Source organism: Echiichthys vipera (genome assembly GCF_963691815.1).
Source record: "Echiichthys vipera genome assembly, chromosome: 22".
NCBI classification, from domain to species: domain Eukaryota; kingdom Metazoa; phylum Chordata; class Actinopteri; order Perciformes; family Trachinidae; genus Echiichthys; species Echiichthys vipera.
Window position 1 is genome coordinate 14,631,268 of NC_139847.1, and position 18,138 is coordinate 14,649,405.

General features: G+C 41.7%; 2 protein-coding genes across 2 annotated transcripts; one reads left to right on the forward strand and one right to left on the reverse strand.

Moving 5' to 3' along the window:
- Nucleotides 1-5,447: 5,447 nt before the first annotated feature.
- On the reverse strand, nt 5,448-11,595 carry batf2 (basic leucine zipper ATF-like transcription factor 2; the record flags this gene model as incomplete). The annotated part of the gene is made up of 4 exons (XM_083936929.1): nt 5,448-5,488; nt 7,236-7,524; nt 9,771-9,887; nt 11,449-11,595. The coding sequence occupies 4 exons, from the start codon at nt 11,593-11,595 to the stop codon at nt 5,448-5,450; spliced, it is 594 nt and encodes a 197-aa protein (XP_083793055.1).
- A 2,945-nt stretch (nt 11,596-14,540) lies between these two features.
- Nucleotides 14,541-18,046, forward strand: arl2 (ADP-ribosylation factor-like 2). The gene is made up of 5 exons (XM_083937488.1): nt 14,541-14,716; nt 16,075-16,185; nt 16,747-16,909; nt 17,104-17,184; nt 17,303-18,046. The coding sequence occupies exons 1-5, from the start codon at nt 14,652-14,654 to the stop codon at nt 17,435-17,437; spliced, it is 555 nt and encodes a 184-aa protein (XP_083793614.1). The 5' UTR covers nt 14,541-14,651; the 3' UTR covers nt 17,438-18,046.
- The last annotated feature ends 92 nt before the right edge of the window (nt 18,047-18,138 follow it).

Consider the following 18,138-nt stretch of genomic DNA (forward strand, 5'->3'; position numbering starts at 1 on the left):
GACTCTGCTTCACGACCCAGGTCGAGAGGCCGGCCCGAAACGGGTTTGACATGGGTCCATATCAATGTGAACACCACACTTCCGGGTCAGCTAAGTATACCAGGTAGTTGGTATGCACTGTTCTTGGATTGAACACGGATCAGATAACCCCAGTGGAACCCAGCTCACTGGTGTCAATGAGGTATGAGTTTATCGCCCAGACTTATTTAAGCCCCAGGCATGACCAAAGTCAATATGAAGAGGATTTTCACCACAGTCCTGCTCCCATTTAGGCTACATGAGAACACCCATGCTTTCTGAAGATAAATACACCATAATGATCTAAGCATATTATAATCCCTCCAAAAACAAGTAGTCAGAAGAAAGTTTTGGTTAATGCCAAACTTTGTCATAGCCTACTTGTTTCACTAAGGCATGTGGTCAGGGTTTTACTTTGAAAGCTACAACCGGATGCTCATTCATCTCACTGTGACAGTCTTGCCACTTACTCCTCAGCCTAAAGGTGGTGCAAGGAGAGAGAGGAGCGCGGCTCCTCAATGCGGATGACGCTATAGGATGGACTTATTTATTTATTTGCCTTTATTTATGTGGCCTGGCTTTGCCTCTTAAACCCGCTTCATTTTAAACAGATGCGTCATCCGTGGCTCGCGCTCCTCTGCTGTCACAGCATCACCTCTGCCAAACCTGTGGCCGCGGTCTCCTCCGGCTTTAAAACATCCCCCCTCTGTTCTCCAGCAGCTTCATCGGTGTGTCTGTCTGACTCCCCGCCTCCCCCATCCCTCCCCTCCGCTTTCCCCATTTTCCTCGCTTCCTATCTGAGGTGAGCGCGCGTGCATGTGTGTGTGCTGATTGCGCGTGAACGCGAGGTGGTGGTTGGCTCTGAGGATCAAGTCCCATCCATTGTTCCTGTCTGCACTAAGCCACTTGTTCTTCTTCTCTCTGACACACACACACGCGCACACACACGCACACGTACACACGGACACACTCAGAAGCGCAATTATCCACGCGCTTTCATCTCCTCACACCTTGGCTGGCAGAGGATGGGTTTGTGAGGTGTTTTTTTCGCCAGCCTTGAACCCTTCTTAGCTCTGCTCACCATAAACACACTCCAGCCTTGATCATCTTATATTCAGTACAAGGGCGTGCGTAATACCACGCGCCTGCGCCCCTTCCTCTCCCCTATAGTCTCCCCCTCCCCTCCTCTGTGTTGTGTCGCAGATGAGCTCAGTCGGTTGCCTTCTGGGAAAAGTACCGGGGGGACCGGCAGTCCGTTAAGTGGCTGTGAGCGCTGCTGCGTCTGCTTCTCATTTGCTTTCACCGGTGGCTGTGGATACGGGTCTAACACCGAGCAAACGCTCTGGTTAACAGCACTCTGTTATTGCATTGTACTTTAACAACTATGAGACACTCTGCCAAACATCTTCATTTGTCCAGATCGGGGGTCTACACCCTTTAGCTGACAGAGAGATGGAGCAGGGACCCCTACTGTATAACATTTAGTTGCATATTCAGCTGGGACTACAACATCATGTAGGGTGGCCTGAAGCCCCTACACATACCTTTTTGTGGTGCATACAATACAATCATTTTTCATACATTCTTAAATGTAAGCATATTTAAATGTTAAAAATATGTGGAAAAGATGGTTAACGTGCGTCACACCAATACGCCCATCATTTTCCATCTGTTTGTTTAGATTTTTGTGTCCTTTTTGTTTTGGTATATTTTACTCCCTTTGTATGGGCTTTGTATGTCCCTAAGGTTTACCCCCACATGTTAGTTTATTAAGTTCTTAATTGATCTATAATTACTGGATGGGTGAATGCTTAATTGACCCTTACACGCTTTTGTACTGTTTACTATGTCTTGGATACCTACAATTGTACTTTAGCAAATGGCTGAATGAGATGGACAATTTGTACTATCATTGACTGTATGGACCTGGAGAATCATAATAATAATTTTAAAAAAGAACAAAAAAATGTATGTGTGGAAGGCACAGGAAAAAATCTTAAGCTTAACCTGAATCTGTGAGCAGTTAGTCATCAATGTGTGTTTTTCACATATAGGCCAAATAATCTTTGCTTATAATATATAGGACTAAAGTTACCGTGCTGTATACTTTCAGACATATTTCAATTTCTGAAAAAGAAAAACAATACTTTGGTGGTCCCATCTGCAGTAACTCTGAGGACCCTTTAGGGGTCACGGACCCCCTGTTGAAGATCTCTGGTCTATTCTAGTAATAGGCTGTATCATTTATTAACAAGACTAAATGCTGATGGCTATGTGACGCTGTACGTGCACCGCTGTGCTTTAAGCTAAATGATAACATCGGCATGGCAACATGCTGGAGCCTCTTAGTTTAGCATGTTAGTGTGCTAAGATTTCATAATTATCACAAAGTAGCCAGGAGCTGAGGCTGATGGGAATGTCATTAGCCTTAAAGTATTGGTCATAAACCAGAGTATTGGACAAATGTAAGACTCTCACCTGATGATGGCGCTATAGTAATAGTCAGAGGATCACCAAAGTTCTTGTATTATTTCCTGAGGGGAACTTGAATGTCTGTCCATGTGATGGCAAACCATCCTACAGCTGTTCAACATTTCACTCCACAGCAAATGCCCACCTGTTGGGAGCACCACAACCAAGTCATCGAGGTTCGTCCTCTGGGGACTGTGAATATACAATACATCAAACAGGGCTTGAGATATTTCAATAAAGTAAAGAAGAGGGACGGACTCTGCATACAGCCAACAACCTGCAAAACTGATGTCACATTAACAACCATATCTATTAGTACAAAAAATTGCTTTGTGTATAAATATGGGCTATATGTGTATATTTACGTTTATATATGTGTGTGTGTGTGTGTGTGTGTGTGTGTGTGTGTGTGTGTGTGTGTGTGTGTGTGTGTGTGTGTGTGTGTGTGTGTGTGTGTGTGTGTGTGTGTGTAGATTTGCTTCTATGGATGTTTATATGTAGGCCTATGAATTATAATATAATACTTTATATATATTATATGTTATTTATATTTGTAAGATTTATTATTGTATAGTTAAATTTACATATTGTACATATAGTAGATAAAAGATATAGATTACAACAATCACTGAATTGTGAAACGGGTAGGATTAAATGTCTGAAATAAATTCATAAAATTCAATTATGTGACTTATGTTGAATAATGTCACTTGTGGCCACAAAACATTTAAATTAAAATGCTAAAAGGTAGTGTAACAGTTGCATGAGTAGAAAATATTCCCTAAGTGTGCAAAGCCAGTAGGTAATATCCATTATACAGCTACATCTATGTCACATTTGCTAAGTAATTGCTTAGTAAGACAGTAGCAGAGTATAATAAAACAATCAATTCAAGCTGTTTCATTGCTAATTAATTCAACATTTCGTTTGTAAGGAGAGAAATGTGTTATTTGTTCTTTCAAATGTAATGCAGCTTTACTTTAATTGTAGTTCTATTGCATTACATAAACAACATCATTTTAAACTGAGCAAAAGTGAATGAAAATGTTTCAACACAATGTTTTTATTTGTAATTAACGTTTCTATTGCAACCAGAATTATAGCATAAATATATTACTCTAAGGCAAAAATAAATAGAACTCACACACACAAAGCCTCACACTAAATCATCAACCTCTGTGTGGAGTACACACTCATATACATCTTATACCTACAGATTTGGTCTATATAAAGCAGAATAATGTTCATAAATGATCCTTTGAAAAACAAAATCGTCATTTTAATACAATCATGGTGCAATCGCCCCGCTACATTTCCAAACTGATTGATTTTCCTGCAGCAGTAGTTCCTATACAACAGATTTGAGCTGCCCTGGGGTCTCTCATGGTCAGTTACAGGGAGAGGAAGTCAAATGGAAACATTGCTCTCATTTGAATGTCTTGAGATTAACACAATAAGGGAATTATTGAATACACAACCATTTCTATCAAAGGATTAGATAGCAGTGATAAATGTGTTGGTCACATAACTTGTTTATGTAATCAGGGCTTGATTTAACTTCTAGGGGCCCCAGAGCATACCCCAGAGTCCCTATCTCTGTGTGAGATGATTTAGCTCAATACACAGTTATTTGTGAATTTGACATTTGATACTGGTAGATAAGATAAGTCAAAAATATAGATTCCCAAACTAACCCAAACAAATCACAAATTCAATCAAAACAAATTAACAACATTAATCAGATCACCACAAAGCAACACACACACATTCAATGTGGGGACTCTGGGGCACCTGGGGGTTTGGGGCCCTGGGTAGTTGCCCACTTTTGTGTGATTGGAGATCAAAGCCTGGCAAAAGACCTGAATTAATAATGAATCACATAGTAGCACAATTACAGTAAGTCTAAATACTGCAATTCTATTATTTAAAGTGAAGAAGAAGAAAAGATGAATCCATTTTATAATCTGAAATTTCAGACATGTGGAAATGTAACCTCAGCTTTTCAAAGAACAAAAATGAACTGACTTGATCAGTTTCAGCTAAATACATGAGACTGAGTGTGGAGAGTTTTGTGTTTTCAAAAGAGGTAAAAAAAAAAAAAGCTGGAAGAAAGTTTCCTGCCGTTGAATCATGGCCGTAATATGCAGCTAAGCCCTGGCATAATGTGTGGTTAACTTTGGCACTTTATATGTTCACACTCTGGCTCCAACCACAGATGGAAAATTCTCCTAATGACATTTCCTTGAAGTTGCAAGGAAGTGAGCACTCTACCCCTTCTAAAATTACAAGTAAAGGTTTCGAATGTTGAGTCATTTTTCTCGGTGTCTCGTCTCTGGATTAAGGAAGGGACAACACTGACCTACCTGATTTGTTCGAAACTGAAAAACGACTGTACACGCTGCTGGATTTTACAGCATGGTTGGTTCACGTTTCATCTACAGGGAAACTTGAAACTTGTTAACTATGGACTCACAGTAGCTCATTTATTGTACAGATGTGGGGCCTGTTATCCAGCAAAGTTAGAGATTTTTGCAGCTGCAAGAAAAGAGTAGAAACAAAATCGGACTCCAGTCTCTGAGACCTCAGCCAGGTGTTTTGGGGAGTTGTCGGCGCTCTTTGTCGTTATTAAAGTCCCAGTCAGCAACATGTTTGATCATATTCACTGAAGCAGACACTCTACGATAGAACAACATACCGTATATCACGTCTCAAACTAACACACGCTAAATTACGTTAGTAGTTGCTATATATGAGTAAGTTAGCCAGCCTATCTCCATGTAGCGTGTACTCCATGCCGTTTATTGATGAGAGAAGACACATGCGCGTTCACAGGAATCTGGTGCACGTGCACTGACGAGCACTCGATTGGCGAGAGCAGAGAAGCTCAGTGGTAGAGGGGGAGGGGCGTGAGAGTTGTAAACATTCAAAATTTGACTGAGTCGACTCGTTTGCACACTCTAGAGTTTCTCGCCTTTCTTCAGCTCGCCTACAATGATGGCTAAAAAGATTTCGTTTAACAATCGGGAGAGTCCGCAAATGCTGTTCTTCTGGGATACATTCTGCAGGGGCAGCCCGGAGATGGACCTAAGGTTGGATGGATGATAAATGGACATGTAGGCGCTTTTACACTACTGCTACATTCACCCTTTCCCACAGACATCTAAACATTCACACACCCATGCGCACCACGGGGAGTAATTTGGGGTTCAGTGTCTTGTCCAAGGACACTTTGGATGCAGACTGGAGGATCCGGGTATCGAGCTGTCGATCTCTCGAACGGAGGACGACCCACTCTACGTCTGAGCGAGTTGTAGAGGCAACTACTTTGCTGCTCAGACAGAGAGTCAGACTCGGGACTCTGGCCTCCAGGTAGTGGAGTTTAGGCTGTGGGCTGCTGGCTGCATGTGTGGCTTCTGTTGGGATGGTACAACAAAAACCCTCTTCCCCCGGTGCTGACAAAAATCCGAGAGGAAACACTGACTTAAGTTAGCTAATGTTAGCTTTCTTGCAGTCAGTGTCAGTTTCACTGTTTTGGGTGGTACTCGCTCGTGGCTATGGAGTGTGCGACTATGCACGCAACTGCAGTTCACCAACAGCCACTGGTGTCGCTAAAAACAAGTGTTTTCTCAAAGTTACATTGAGAAGCGATTGCAGGTTTTACTCTTGAGGAGCTTTGTTAAGTCTGAGAAAATCTTATGATGTCATAATGAGGTCATTAGGGATGTTTCCACTCGGGCTGGGAGGCTACAAACTTAAAACAGAAAGCTTGCGTTACAGAAAGTGGAGACATGGAGCTTGAAAGGTATAGACATTTACCAGCATAACCAAAATGTCAGATGTAGAATTGTCTGCTTACATTTTATGGTTGCAGCTGCTCAGCAGAGTTTGATTAAACTACAAAAAATATATATAAATTAAAAGGATCATTTTGGCACAAGGAAACCAGTCTTTCTTTGCTGTGTAGTGTTAATGGTGACTATTCCCACTTAGTATCCAATCATTGACCTCCAGGAGCTCAGAAAGGGAGAGATCTCTTGAGGTATCCCCCAACGGTGGCAGCGAGGTTGGCGGTTGAGAGAGAGGTCCATCAAAGCTGCTGGAGGTAGGCAAATTGGGGGGGCTCGGGACAGTGAGCAGGGAGAGTAGAGATGCAGAATTGAGTGTGACTTGTGGGCTATAAACTGGCTTTAAGGCAAAGGCAGAGTCAAAAGACGACTGAAGAGCAGGATCTTGAAGAGTTGGCGGTAAAAAAGAATTCGGCAGACTGGAATGGATTGGATTTCTGCTGAATCGACCTGGATTAAGCTGGGGCACATTCGGGGGACAACCTTGCGCTACTAGAGCTGCATTTTCCGTCGCTGAATGAGGGTAAGGGGGGACAGCATGAGCAGGTAGAAAAGAAACTTGTTTCATTAGAAAGGCCTCCAGTGTCTCAGAATGAAGTGTAGGCAAACAAGCATCTGCTGACATTGAGGAGCTTTCGTGGATGGGTCCTGCAGCGAGAGAGGCGGAGGGTACAGGGCTGGAAACGAGGCCGGGGCAGACAGGCGGAACATTTGTCGGCCTTGATGTGATTAGAGGAGGATCTTCACTAAACAAAGAGTGAGGAGCAGCAGAGAGAGCGTAATGAGCCGATGCAGAGCTGGAGGGGGTGAAGAGTTCAGTAGATGAGCTGTGAGGGGAGGCTAACGTTGTAGTTGTTGGAGAAGTTGAAGGTGAGAGATGTGTGCTTTTAACACAGTCACCGGTCTGAAAACCAAGGCTGGAGCTTAAGGAGGTAGAGAGTGAAGGGGCAGCAGCAAAAGTGGAGCTCGAGGGCTGGGGAGGGACTCCAGGAGAGATGGGGCCGGCCTGACAGTCAGCTGAGGGCGTAGCCGAGTGGCGGGTCGTAGGGCTGGAGCTGGATGCGGAGGCTTCGAGGCTGCAGAGAGGCTTGTGATGCTCCAGAGCCGTCGTGTAGAGGTGGAGGTCTTTTTTCAATGCGACAATCTCCTTTTTGAGGACTGAATTTGATCGCTCCAGACACTGGAGCTCCTGGAGAGAAGAGAGTGGAGGGAATATAGGGCAAGACGGAAAGGGAGAGGGACAGAAATGACAAACAGTTAATGTCAAGTTGAGTCAGGTCTATCGTTATTATCCCTGAGAGCCCTCATCGGCCATAAAAATTGATTACAGACTTCCATCAAAGGGGATCCCACCCACATAATATCCCACCCGTGCTGTAATGACACGCCACAGAACTGCAGTCCCAATGACACTCTTCTTTAAAGCTCTTCGTGAGTGCTGCAATAGAAAGCACAACAGCCATAGAGCCAGTGATGCGCAGCAAAAGTCGAAACCTCGAAGGAGAACTGAAATACTGCTCTAAAGTGACAGTACTGCAAGTTCAGCTTGAAATGAGAGAGGTGGTGGAGAGAGCAGAAAATGGTGATTCCCGCCTGATCGATGCAGGACGGGCGAGTGTGAAATAAAGAGTCCAAATTGGGCCAGAACGTTTGAAAATCCATAGGGTCCTACTCACAGTTTGTAGTACAGATTTCTCCTGGCTTATCTCTCGACTCTATGACCTCATTAGGTGTAAGTGCAGCCTGAAAACACTTATCCTCCATAGCACCAAGGACTGCGGGTGCACACTTGAATAACACTCAGCAGAACGGTGTTTCCCTTCAGTGAGATTACATTTCTACTATACTGGGGTCACATGCAACGTCACAGAAGTCCCAGTCAAAGTAGCAGCGCCATGCAGCTGTGTGTCACACGCGCTGACCATTTAAACCGTGAACTGCTGACACGACTCTGTATTTTTTTATGAGTTAAACTGGTTTGTGGCAGCGCTGCTTCTTCAAAAAAAAAAACCTGAGAATATGCAGATAGCAGAACAGAAAGAGCAGAGAGAAAGAGAAAGTGAAAGTCTGGAGTCCTTCCAGACAAAAGACGCACACACCCATTCATAAACTCGGTAAACACACACTTATTTGACCAGTTATAACAGGTAGGGCATGATGTAGGAGGACAATAAGGCCAACTGTAATCGGTCACATATAAAAAGGTTCCCAACGATGTGGTTAGGTGCAGCGCAACGTGCAGGTTTGGATTTCATATCATCACAAAGAAGGTCGTAAATGGGTCATAAATGGTGTAACAGTCTCATTCGAATCAGATTTGAACCTTTGTTTAAAGCATTGAGAAATTAAACTGCCACAGCAGGACTTTCTCATGTCCACAGGTGAAAAGTCCAAAACTGAAATAACTAATAAAGATTTAAGATCGGATCGGTTAAGGGAGTAGTTAGGGGAAATACGGTTATTCACGTTTTTCCCGAGAGTTAGATGAGCGACAGCACCCTCATATCTGTACTGGAGTACAATTAATCTTCTCATCACACACTCGGCAAGGAGTGAATAAGCAAACTTTGTGGTGTTTTTTACAACAGAGTATTAGGGCCAAGTACAAAAAAAATAATAATTACGGATCCGGGGGAGGGGTTATATTTTGAGATAAAAAAGTGACAATTTCCAAGACAAATGTAGCAGATTTATGAGAAAAGCAATGTGGCAAATCTACGGGAAAAAAGTACAACCACATAAATTTAAAAGCAAAACCTCGATATCACCAAAAATGTAAAGCTCTAAAATCATCTTTCAACACTATTATTATATAAAAAAAACTTTAAAGGGAACCTCTTGGTGTTTCAGAGGGGTGAGCGTAGGATCTAATTTATGTACGCTTTTAAAAGCTAAATATCCACAAATTGTTTTCAGCAGTTATTGCTTCATTAAGATCCTGTGAGAGAGTTTCAGCCGGAGCTCAGTGCTTCAGGAATTCCATAATGTGTGTGTGTGTGTGTGTGTGTGTGTGCGTTTCTGTGTAAAACAACCTGTGGAAATTGCCCTCCGGGAAAAAAAACGGCAGAGTGGAGCGGATGGAAAAATAGAGGGTGTGTGTGTGTGTGTGTGTGTGTGTGTGTGTGTGTGTGTGTGTGTGTGTGTGTGTGTGTGTGTGTGTGTAGGGCACAAAGGTAAGGGAGGGCAAACCAGAGGGAGTGAAAGCCCTTCTCCTAAAGCAGAGTATTTACAAGAAACGACTGTGAGTATGTTGTCATTACACAAGAGACCGCTAGTCAAACAGCCTGTGTCTGCGTGCGTGTGCGTGTGTGTGTGCGTGCGTGTGTGTGTGGGTGTGTGACTGCGAGGGAGACAGAAAGTGACACTGGGTGACGGTATAAGGACGGAGGGAAGGGGGGACAAAGTGAATGAACATAAAGAAGAAATGCTTGGAACCTCATGGAGTTCGTCCGCTCTCTCTGTTTGCTTTCTCCGGCTCTTCCTCGCAGCGTCCCTGTTTTTGTCTTGTCTTTTCCTCCCTCTGTGTTCCATGTGTCCCTCTCCTTCTCTCTCCTGTAAAGACGAATGCAACAGCCACAGTTCAACACACTCATCTAGGATTAATCACAGCACACACTGAGTCTGTGTGTGTGTTATGCGAGCACATGCACCTCCTGTGGCATCCCCTACTGCCTTTTAGGGAATCCTTTTTTTCAATAACTATTTGACGTTGCATGATGTTTTAAAAGATCTCATCGTTCACGAGGTCATGAGACAAAGCTATCACATGAAATGACATGTGGTGTCTTAATTAAAGTAGGAAGTTGTTAGAAGGAGCGAAGCCTTCCAGGCCAAAGTCAAGGTGACACGGGGAAAACTCATCTAGCAATTTCTCCCATCAGTGTCTGACTTCTTCATCAAATGGACCCAAAATGAAACAGTCACTAAGAATTAGTTATTTTATTTTTTTGGTCATCTGCACTAAAAACAAGATGACATTAATTTGGCGTGTGACACTTTTGTCCAAAGTGACATCAGTAAGTGCATTCAAACGCAACATGAACTAGAGCTAGACGTCAAATTGGAAGTGTGTCCCTCTCAGCTATACAACTAAAAACATATTTAGTGCTACAGCGCAGGAACATTTTCCTTTCTTTCCTTTTTCTTTTTTAAGAAATCAGAAGTAGGTAAGTGCACTTTTTCTTTACCAATATAAGAGGATGGGAGTACAGCAGCCACGCATGAATGATGGCAGAAAACAGGAATCCAGGCTAAGACTTAATAACTGTTACCAACTATTCTAACTGAATCATATATAACAAGGTAGAACGGAGTGCTTGTGTTCAAAACTTGTAATTACAATGCACTTGTTTGAGCTCTTTTAGGTGACTGAATTGTATGTATGTATTCACTTATTAGTTTGTACTTATTTCATTTCAATCTGCTGCTAAACTGCACAGTGCGTATTGTTGTATATTGTATAAACCTACGCTTAACCACGACGTCTGTTGCACTCTGTCACACTTGGTTCATTGCTTGATTTATCTGAGGTTAGCTTTATTTTGATTTGATTTATGTTTATGCTTATTGTTACTCTGACTCTTTCCCACCTTTGTATTGAAACTGTTGCAAAATAATTTCCCTCGGGATAAATAAAGCTTCTTGAATCTTGAATCTTGAATCTTGAATCTTGAATCTTAAGTTTTTATTTCATAGTGGACATAAAACAAGGAGGACAGAGGTGGGATGGCACGAAATAGATGTTGTCTCCATCAGGAGGACATCCCAAGGCTTCCGGTCCAAATTCCAAATTACTATGATATTTATGATAGTCCTATTACAGAGATAAGACTGTGGTGATTCTTTATTAGAGATATTTTACGGTAGTAACTTTATCTATACATCACAAGTCACTTGATTTGAAAAAGGCAAATACAAGAAATGCATGCATCAGAGTGGAATCAATTAAGAATAAATCATATTAAATGTGACTACTTTGGATGATTATTCCAGCTACTTTAGCTTTATTAATATTTCTGCTTCTAGCACAAGAGCGCATATGTGATGGGATGATGATATGGTCTTTTTTTTCCTCTTTGCATGATCGGTTGATAAGCAGGAGTGGGCTACTCACCGAACCTCCAGTGTTGCTCTCCGAAGCTGACACAGAAGCGGGGCTTTTGGGCTCGTACGCGGTGTCCATGAATAACGGGGACATCTCTTCCGCCGGAGCAGACGCCTGGCTGGCTGTCCCGAGTGTCCTGTCCGCAGCCCGGATCATCGGCGCCGCGACCCCGCATGTGAGTCCACCGCCATCCAAACTCCCTGACGCACGGCCACAGCTTCCTGCAGCTCGGGGTGAACTTTGAAAGCCCCGCGGGGTGAGAGATCGGTACAGGCTGCTCAGTATAACGCCGTGCACGCTTATGTCTGATGCTTGGTGACTTATCGGTTCTGTGAACGCGTCGCCCCGAGTGAAGCGCTCCGTCGCTGCGCCTGCTCGCTTTTGAGCGAATGTGGTTTGGCACCAGGCAGCCGATGATGCAACATGATGCTGCGACTGCTTTCAGTTTCTCTTTATTTTAAACTGACCCATTATAGGCAAGGGCTGTGGGGTCTGTGATGCCTTCACGTGTAGTATGTTCGTTTCAGTGCCCAAGTCTGTATCGGTGCATAAAGCGCTCAAAGCAGACATTTTTAAAAGTCGCCACAGTGATAAAAGTTGCCTTTACTCTTTTTTTAAAGGGTGGAAACCAAAAGAAACGGAATGAACTGAAAAAAAATGCGTGTAGCATGTTATCGATGCTTCCCCCTCTATGTTTAGGTTATTGTAGGCTACTTATCTGCTGGTGTTTGTTTTAACATAATGTACTTTCATGCAGACATCCCCCTTAACCTGTCTGAGTGTCTTTATTCTGCAACTACTGACTGACTCACTGAAAAACCCTGGTTTTCGTAGTGGTAAGTAGATTTTTCGATAGCACATGAACGCATCACGATAAATGGATGTGGATAGTTGTGTGGAGACAGGAAAAGCTCAGGGCTCAATGACCATATGAATGGATAAGGCTGCACTTCCCTCACGTGCGGGGGCTTTTCTCAAGAGCTGATGCCAGGAAATGAAGGGCCGAGCCCCCAGACAGCAGCCAACAGGCTTTACTGGCTCTGGGCAGGATGTGATGACACTGGATTACAAAAAGTGCTAGTCTTTGACTTGACTTGACTTGAACTCTTAGACTTAGACTTCTCTTTATTGATCCTTTGGGATGGAAAGGAAAAGGAAGGAAATGGAGATTCCAGCAGCTTACATAAACACAAGAGAGGTTTAAAATACAGTATAGGATAACCAATAAACTCTTAGCTAAATAAATACAGAAAGTATTTTAAAAAACAATTAACAGTAAGCAATAAACTCTTAGCTAAATAAATACAGAAAGTATTTTAAAAAACAATTAACAGTAAGCAATAAACTCTTAGCTAAATAAATACAGAAAGTATTTTAAAAAACAATTAACAGTAAGCAATAAACTCTTAGCTAAATAAATACAGAAAGTATAAAGAAAACAATAAACCGTAAGCAATAAACTCTAAATCTATATGAGGTAGATGTAAGAATACAGGCCAAATAAAATTCCCAGAAAGTTAAATCAGATAAGTTAAATGTAGAGGAAATGTATAAGATCAAATATGTATGACTGTATATGACAGAAATGAGCAGCAAGATTAAGTTATTGCACTTAAGTGGTGGATTAAGTTATCGCATAAAGAAAGAAGATAAGTGTCCAGGTATGTAAGAGAAGATTTCTATTGCACAGTGAGTGGCTCCCCTTCCCTTCTGTCTTTGGGGGGAGAGCCATCACCGAAAGGCTGGTACAAACAGGGATCCACCAACATGGATTTTTTAGGGCCGATGCCAATGCCGACTTACGATTTTCTTGAGCCGATATTTGGAGCCGATACGACTTTTGCTCCCTCATAAAAATTACACAATGATGCTAACAAATGTTACAAATCTCAATTTCTTTTAAAAACAAACATTTATTGAACTTAAAATGTGTCTCTGGCAACACGGAGCTGCCTGTGGACGCCTGTCTGTAAATAATGCCAGGAAAAAACTAAGGGCGAACGCAGCAGCCCGCATCAGCCGATACAATACACCTAAAAAACGCAAATATCATCAGATAATATCGGCCAGCTGATTTATCGGTCACTAATTACAAAGATATCTCAGCTGTATTGTTTTGACTAACTTTGCTGATACTTATGTATCATATTATATGAGTCCTTAAGTGTTTTTACTATTGTGTTCATTCTATAAAATGTTGGACGTATTTATTTGGTTATTTGACAGAAAGAACATCAATGTTTTTGTCAATAGACTTGTACATTTCTTAAACAATCTACCTTATCAATGTAATGCTAATATATGAGTTTCATTTCCATAGTTATAACGCTAACTCTTTTAAATATAAATGCAAATACGATTTTGATCAGAAAACCCTGTGACGAATTAACTTTTTACTATGAATGAGAATAAACTAGAGAGCTTTTTGATGTTTTTGTACTGTTTTGAAATTTCTGGAGAGGCTCAATTGAAATTCTCATAAACTCAATGCCCTGTTGTCTGAACATTGTTTACAGTCAACTAAAAAAAATGCACCGCATGTATTATATAGTTGCAGTGGAACGCTGCAGGAAAAGGTTCTTCTCCAACTAGGAGGTCAAGAGTAAAACTTGCCTTAATGTATGTTTTCTCTTTTATGACAATAGTATTCATTGTATAATTGTATCTTCCATATATTTAAGGATCTGAGGTTTTAATATTATCATTATACAATACAGGATTGCATAATAAAACAAAAGTGTACCCCACTCCATCATGTTACACACAGAAAATGGATAAACAGATCTTCAAAACATTTAAATTAGAATAGAATCTAAACAGATGAATAAAACACGAAAGGAAAAGTGAATTATTTTCACAAGGAAGAGAGTTACGTAGTCCCAAGCATGTAAGTAGTTTAAACATAAAAAACATTCCCAGATTGCTTCAGTCAAATGTGTAGTTCCGAAAACAGACACACGGGGTCGCCAAACCCATAGAAACGCCGTTACAGCGAGGGCACGCCTTAAAATGCTCATTGGCCAATCAACGTTCACCCCTTACTAAACGGTCCAATCGGTGGCTGCGTAGGGCGGGATTAGCATCACAGCCTCTTCCGGGTACGCAATGCTGCGTGTGGATGCTAAATATCTTCATACACATCTATAAATCAGTAAAAAGAAGTAAAAAAGTAGCCTTTCTTTATAACGACAGTCGAGCGGGACACCTTCGCGATGGGTTTGCTGACGATTTTAAAGAAGATGAAGCAGAAGGAGCGGGAGATGAGACTGCTGATGTTGTATCCTGTCTTTAACAGTGTGCTAGCTTAGCTGGAAACAGAGTAGCCCTCATCCATCACCGTTGTGTTAACTGTATCTGTGTCACTAACACAGTTGGTATCCGTGTGTGGTTAGAAATCACGGGGTAACAGACGCGTGCTTGTTTTGTGCTGCATCATGCTACCTTGCTAGCTATTATGCACTGTTTGTAAACTAGCATAACAACCCAACCTCGGTGAATGAGAGACAGTGGAGCAGTGGAGTTAAATTTTAATTACAGTGCCAAATTCTAACAAAATTGATCTCAGGACCCTTTACAGAGTAGGTAAAAACCTTCCCTATAACAGGCAGAAACGAACAGAGCCAGCTCTGTGGAGGACGGACATCTGTGTTGGGAGGAAGAAAAGGAGAGAAAAGGGGGACAAAGTAAGAGAAACAGTCCCAGAGATCCGAGCAACCACAAAAATAACAGTAACTATAATAATATCTATAGTAATCTGAATATGAATTATATGTTATGGCAGTTAAAACAGCAGAATAGTAGAAACAAGCAAAGTTAAGGCGATAGAATATGAAAATGATAATAATTATGGGTTGCAAACATGATCAATGATGAATAGTGGTAATAACAGCTGTGATACAATATATATATATATATATATTACTGATGATGTTTTTATTTCTACAGATTTTATAATTTATAAAACCATTATATTAAAATCTTAGATGTGCTTGTTTCTACTATTCTGCTGTATTAACTGCCATAACATATTAGTCATATTCACATTACTATAGATATTATTATTGTTACTGGAAGTGTGTCTGTCTGTCTGTCTCTCTCTGTCCATCTGTCCGTCTTTTCTCTCTTTCTCTCTCCTTTTCTTCCTCCCCAACCGGTGCAGACAGATGTGCGTCCTCCACAGAGCTGGGTCTGTCTGACGTTCCTGTCTGTTAGAGGGAAGGTTTTCGTTGCCACTGTACTCTACAGAGGAATTGTTGGGTCTATGTTTATCATAGAGTGTGGTCTTTACCTAGCTTGTAAAGTGTCCTGAAATAACTTTTGTTATGATTTGGCACTATAAATAAAATCGAATTGAATTGAATTGAATTAAAACTAATAATAGTATATATGAGTAATAGTTTTAATAGCAGCAGGAAGGGTCATGCAGGACCACGTCAGCAGGCACCACCACGATCAGCAGAGACCTGTGAGATGACAAAGCACAAACAACTCCAGGGAAGAAGTTGAATTAGTGAAATGCATTGATGAGACATGAATGATACAGACAGAGAGGAGAGAAGCTCAGAGTATCAGGAACAGGATTATCCCCTCGGTGAGGTGTGTGAGAGTTTCTCTTCTTTAACCTGGCTCGCTCAGAGGTCTGGACAACGCGGGGAAGACGACCATCCTGAAGAAGTTTAATGGAGAAGACGTCAGCACCATCTCCCCAACGCTGGGCTTCAACATCAAAACGCTGGAGCACAAAGGGTAACGCACATATACACGCCCATACGGAGGCAGAGTACAGTTGAGAACGCGCACATTTTTTTTTCTACCATACAAAACCTATTGCATATTTTTTCTAAATAGGCAATTTCACTGAATACGTTTAGTTAGACATAGTCACTGTAGGAAAGGTAGAGGTGTGAATATAAAAATGAGTGCTTATTCAATTATATTTGGCTACTTCTGTTTCAGGCTCCTGGTTTTGTGTATGCTGGCTGTTGTGCTTTTCCTACTCTGACATGACAAAATGTCAGCAGCTTTAACACATTTATTGTGAAAGACTGTAATCAAAACATGCTTACTTACAGTGACCCAGCTATAAAGTCAAAAACCTAACAACAGGCCAAGTGAATCAAACCTCAGAATGCAACTGAGAAAAAATGTAAACGTATACATTTTGTAGTGTTTTTACATCTTCTCTATTCGTTTTTGAACTCCCGGTTTTTCCACAGTAAGGCGTCATGGATTTTCCCAAACCAGCGTCTATTTTTCCAGTCTTTTCCACATTCCTTATGTTCTCTCTCTTATTCTGTTTTTTTCTAGGTTTAAACTTAATATTTGGGATGTAGGAGGTCAGAAGTCACTGCGCTCCTACTGGAGGAACTACTTTGAGAGCACAGACGGGCTGGTGTGGGTGGTGGACAGCGCAGACAGACTCAGAATGGAGGACTGCAGGCAGGAGCTCAGTGCACTGCTGCTGGAGGAGGTATGCACAAATATTACTTTGGTGACTCACACACTCGGGGCTCTGTCCCATTCATTTTAGCAACAAAGAGACTGTGAGGGATAACATAAAGAACCAGCGTTTTATTCACGCAGTTTGAAGCTGAAATCCACAGTTTAGTCGGTGTATCCTTATGAAATCGTTCTCTATGCTCGCGTGTCCCCTCCTCTATGCAGAGGTTAGCTGGTGCAACGCTGCTGGTGTTTGCCAACAAACAGGATTTACCAGGAGCTCTGTCAAAGGAGGCAGTACGAGAGGTGAGGTTAGCTCCCACATGTTGACGTGATTACAATTTCATTTTCATGGCAGATCCCTCTTGCGTTATCCATCAATTGAAAAATCCATATATCAGTGTATGTTGGCGTTTCCTTGCAGGCGCTGGCCCTGGACGAGATCAAGAGTCATCACTGGTGTATCATTGGATGCAGTGCAGTAACAGGGGAGAATTTGTTAGCTGGAGTGGACTGGCTATTGGATGATATCGCTGCAAGGATTTTCACTGCCGACTGACTGTGTCCCTCGTTTAGTTTCTTAAAAACAGCAGCCTCATGTTTGAGCTCTGACATGACTCCGGGCTTGTTATTGGACTACGGAGGTCAGACGATCAAAAATAGAACTCCAGGCTTTTCTTTGCATCAGTTCGAGGTCACCAGACATCTGTGCTGTCTGGATCCATGATTACAGGTGTGACTCTTATTTTGATAGTTGATTCAGGTGTATGGAAACTGAGTGTAAATTTATCAAGATGAACTTAACTCACACTGACAATGTGCCTGTTTATAGTATAATGTAATGACACCTGAGACCTTGCATTTGACCAATTGTAGTTTTGTGAGCTGAAATGTTTAAAATGTACACAGAATAAAGATTGCCACCCAGTGATTAAAACAGTAAACCAGTTTCATAGTCTGTATCACAGTCATGTCTGGCTGTAGTATTTTGCCCCCACTCAAGTAAAGTTTGTTTAATGTCATTAAGAGGCAAGTGTTCATAATCACGATAAAATGTTTCACTGAAAAAAAAAGTTCCAAATATATTAACTGATCATCTACCACCCTGATGAAAGGTGAATTACCAATTCTGGACTAAATTGACATTCAATTGATCACTAATACATTACTACCCTAGTACTGTTGCATGCAGGTACAAAAATAGATTAAGTGATCATTTATATAATTCAAAGCCATGTTTGTTTTGCTTGTGTTCATGTT

Excerpts from the sequence above, each read along its gene's own strand:
- arl2 (XM_083937488.1), top strand. The coding sequence starts at position 14,652 with ATGGGTTTGCTGACGATTTTAAAGAAGATGAAGCAGAAGGAGCGGGAG. Across the intron at positions 14,717-16,074 it reads GAGATGAGACTGCTGATGTT|AGGTCTGGACAACGCGGGGA; the intron begins GTATCCTGTCTT and ends TGGCTCGCTCAG. Across the intron at positions 16,910-17,103 it reads GTGCACTGCTGCTGGAGGAG|AGGTTAGCTGGTGCAACGCT; the intron begins GTATGCACAAAT and ends TCCTCTATGCAG.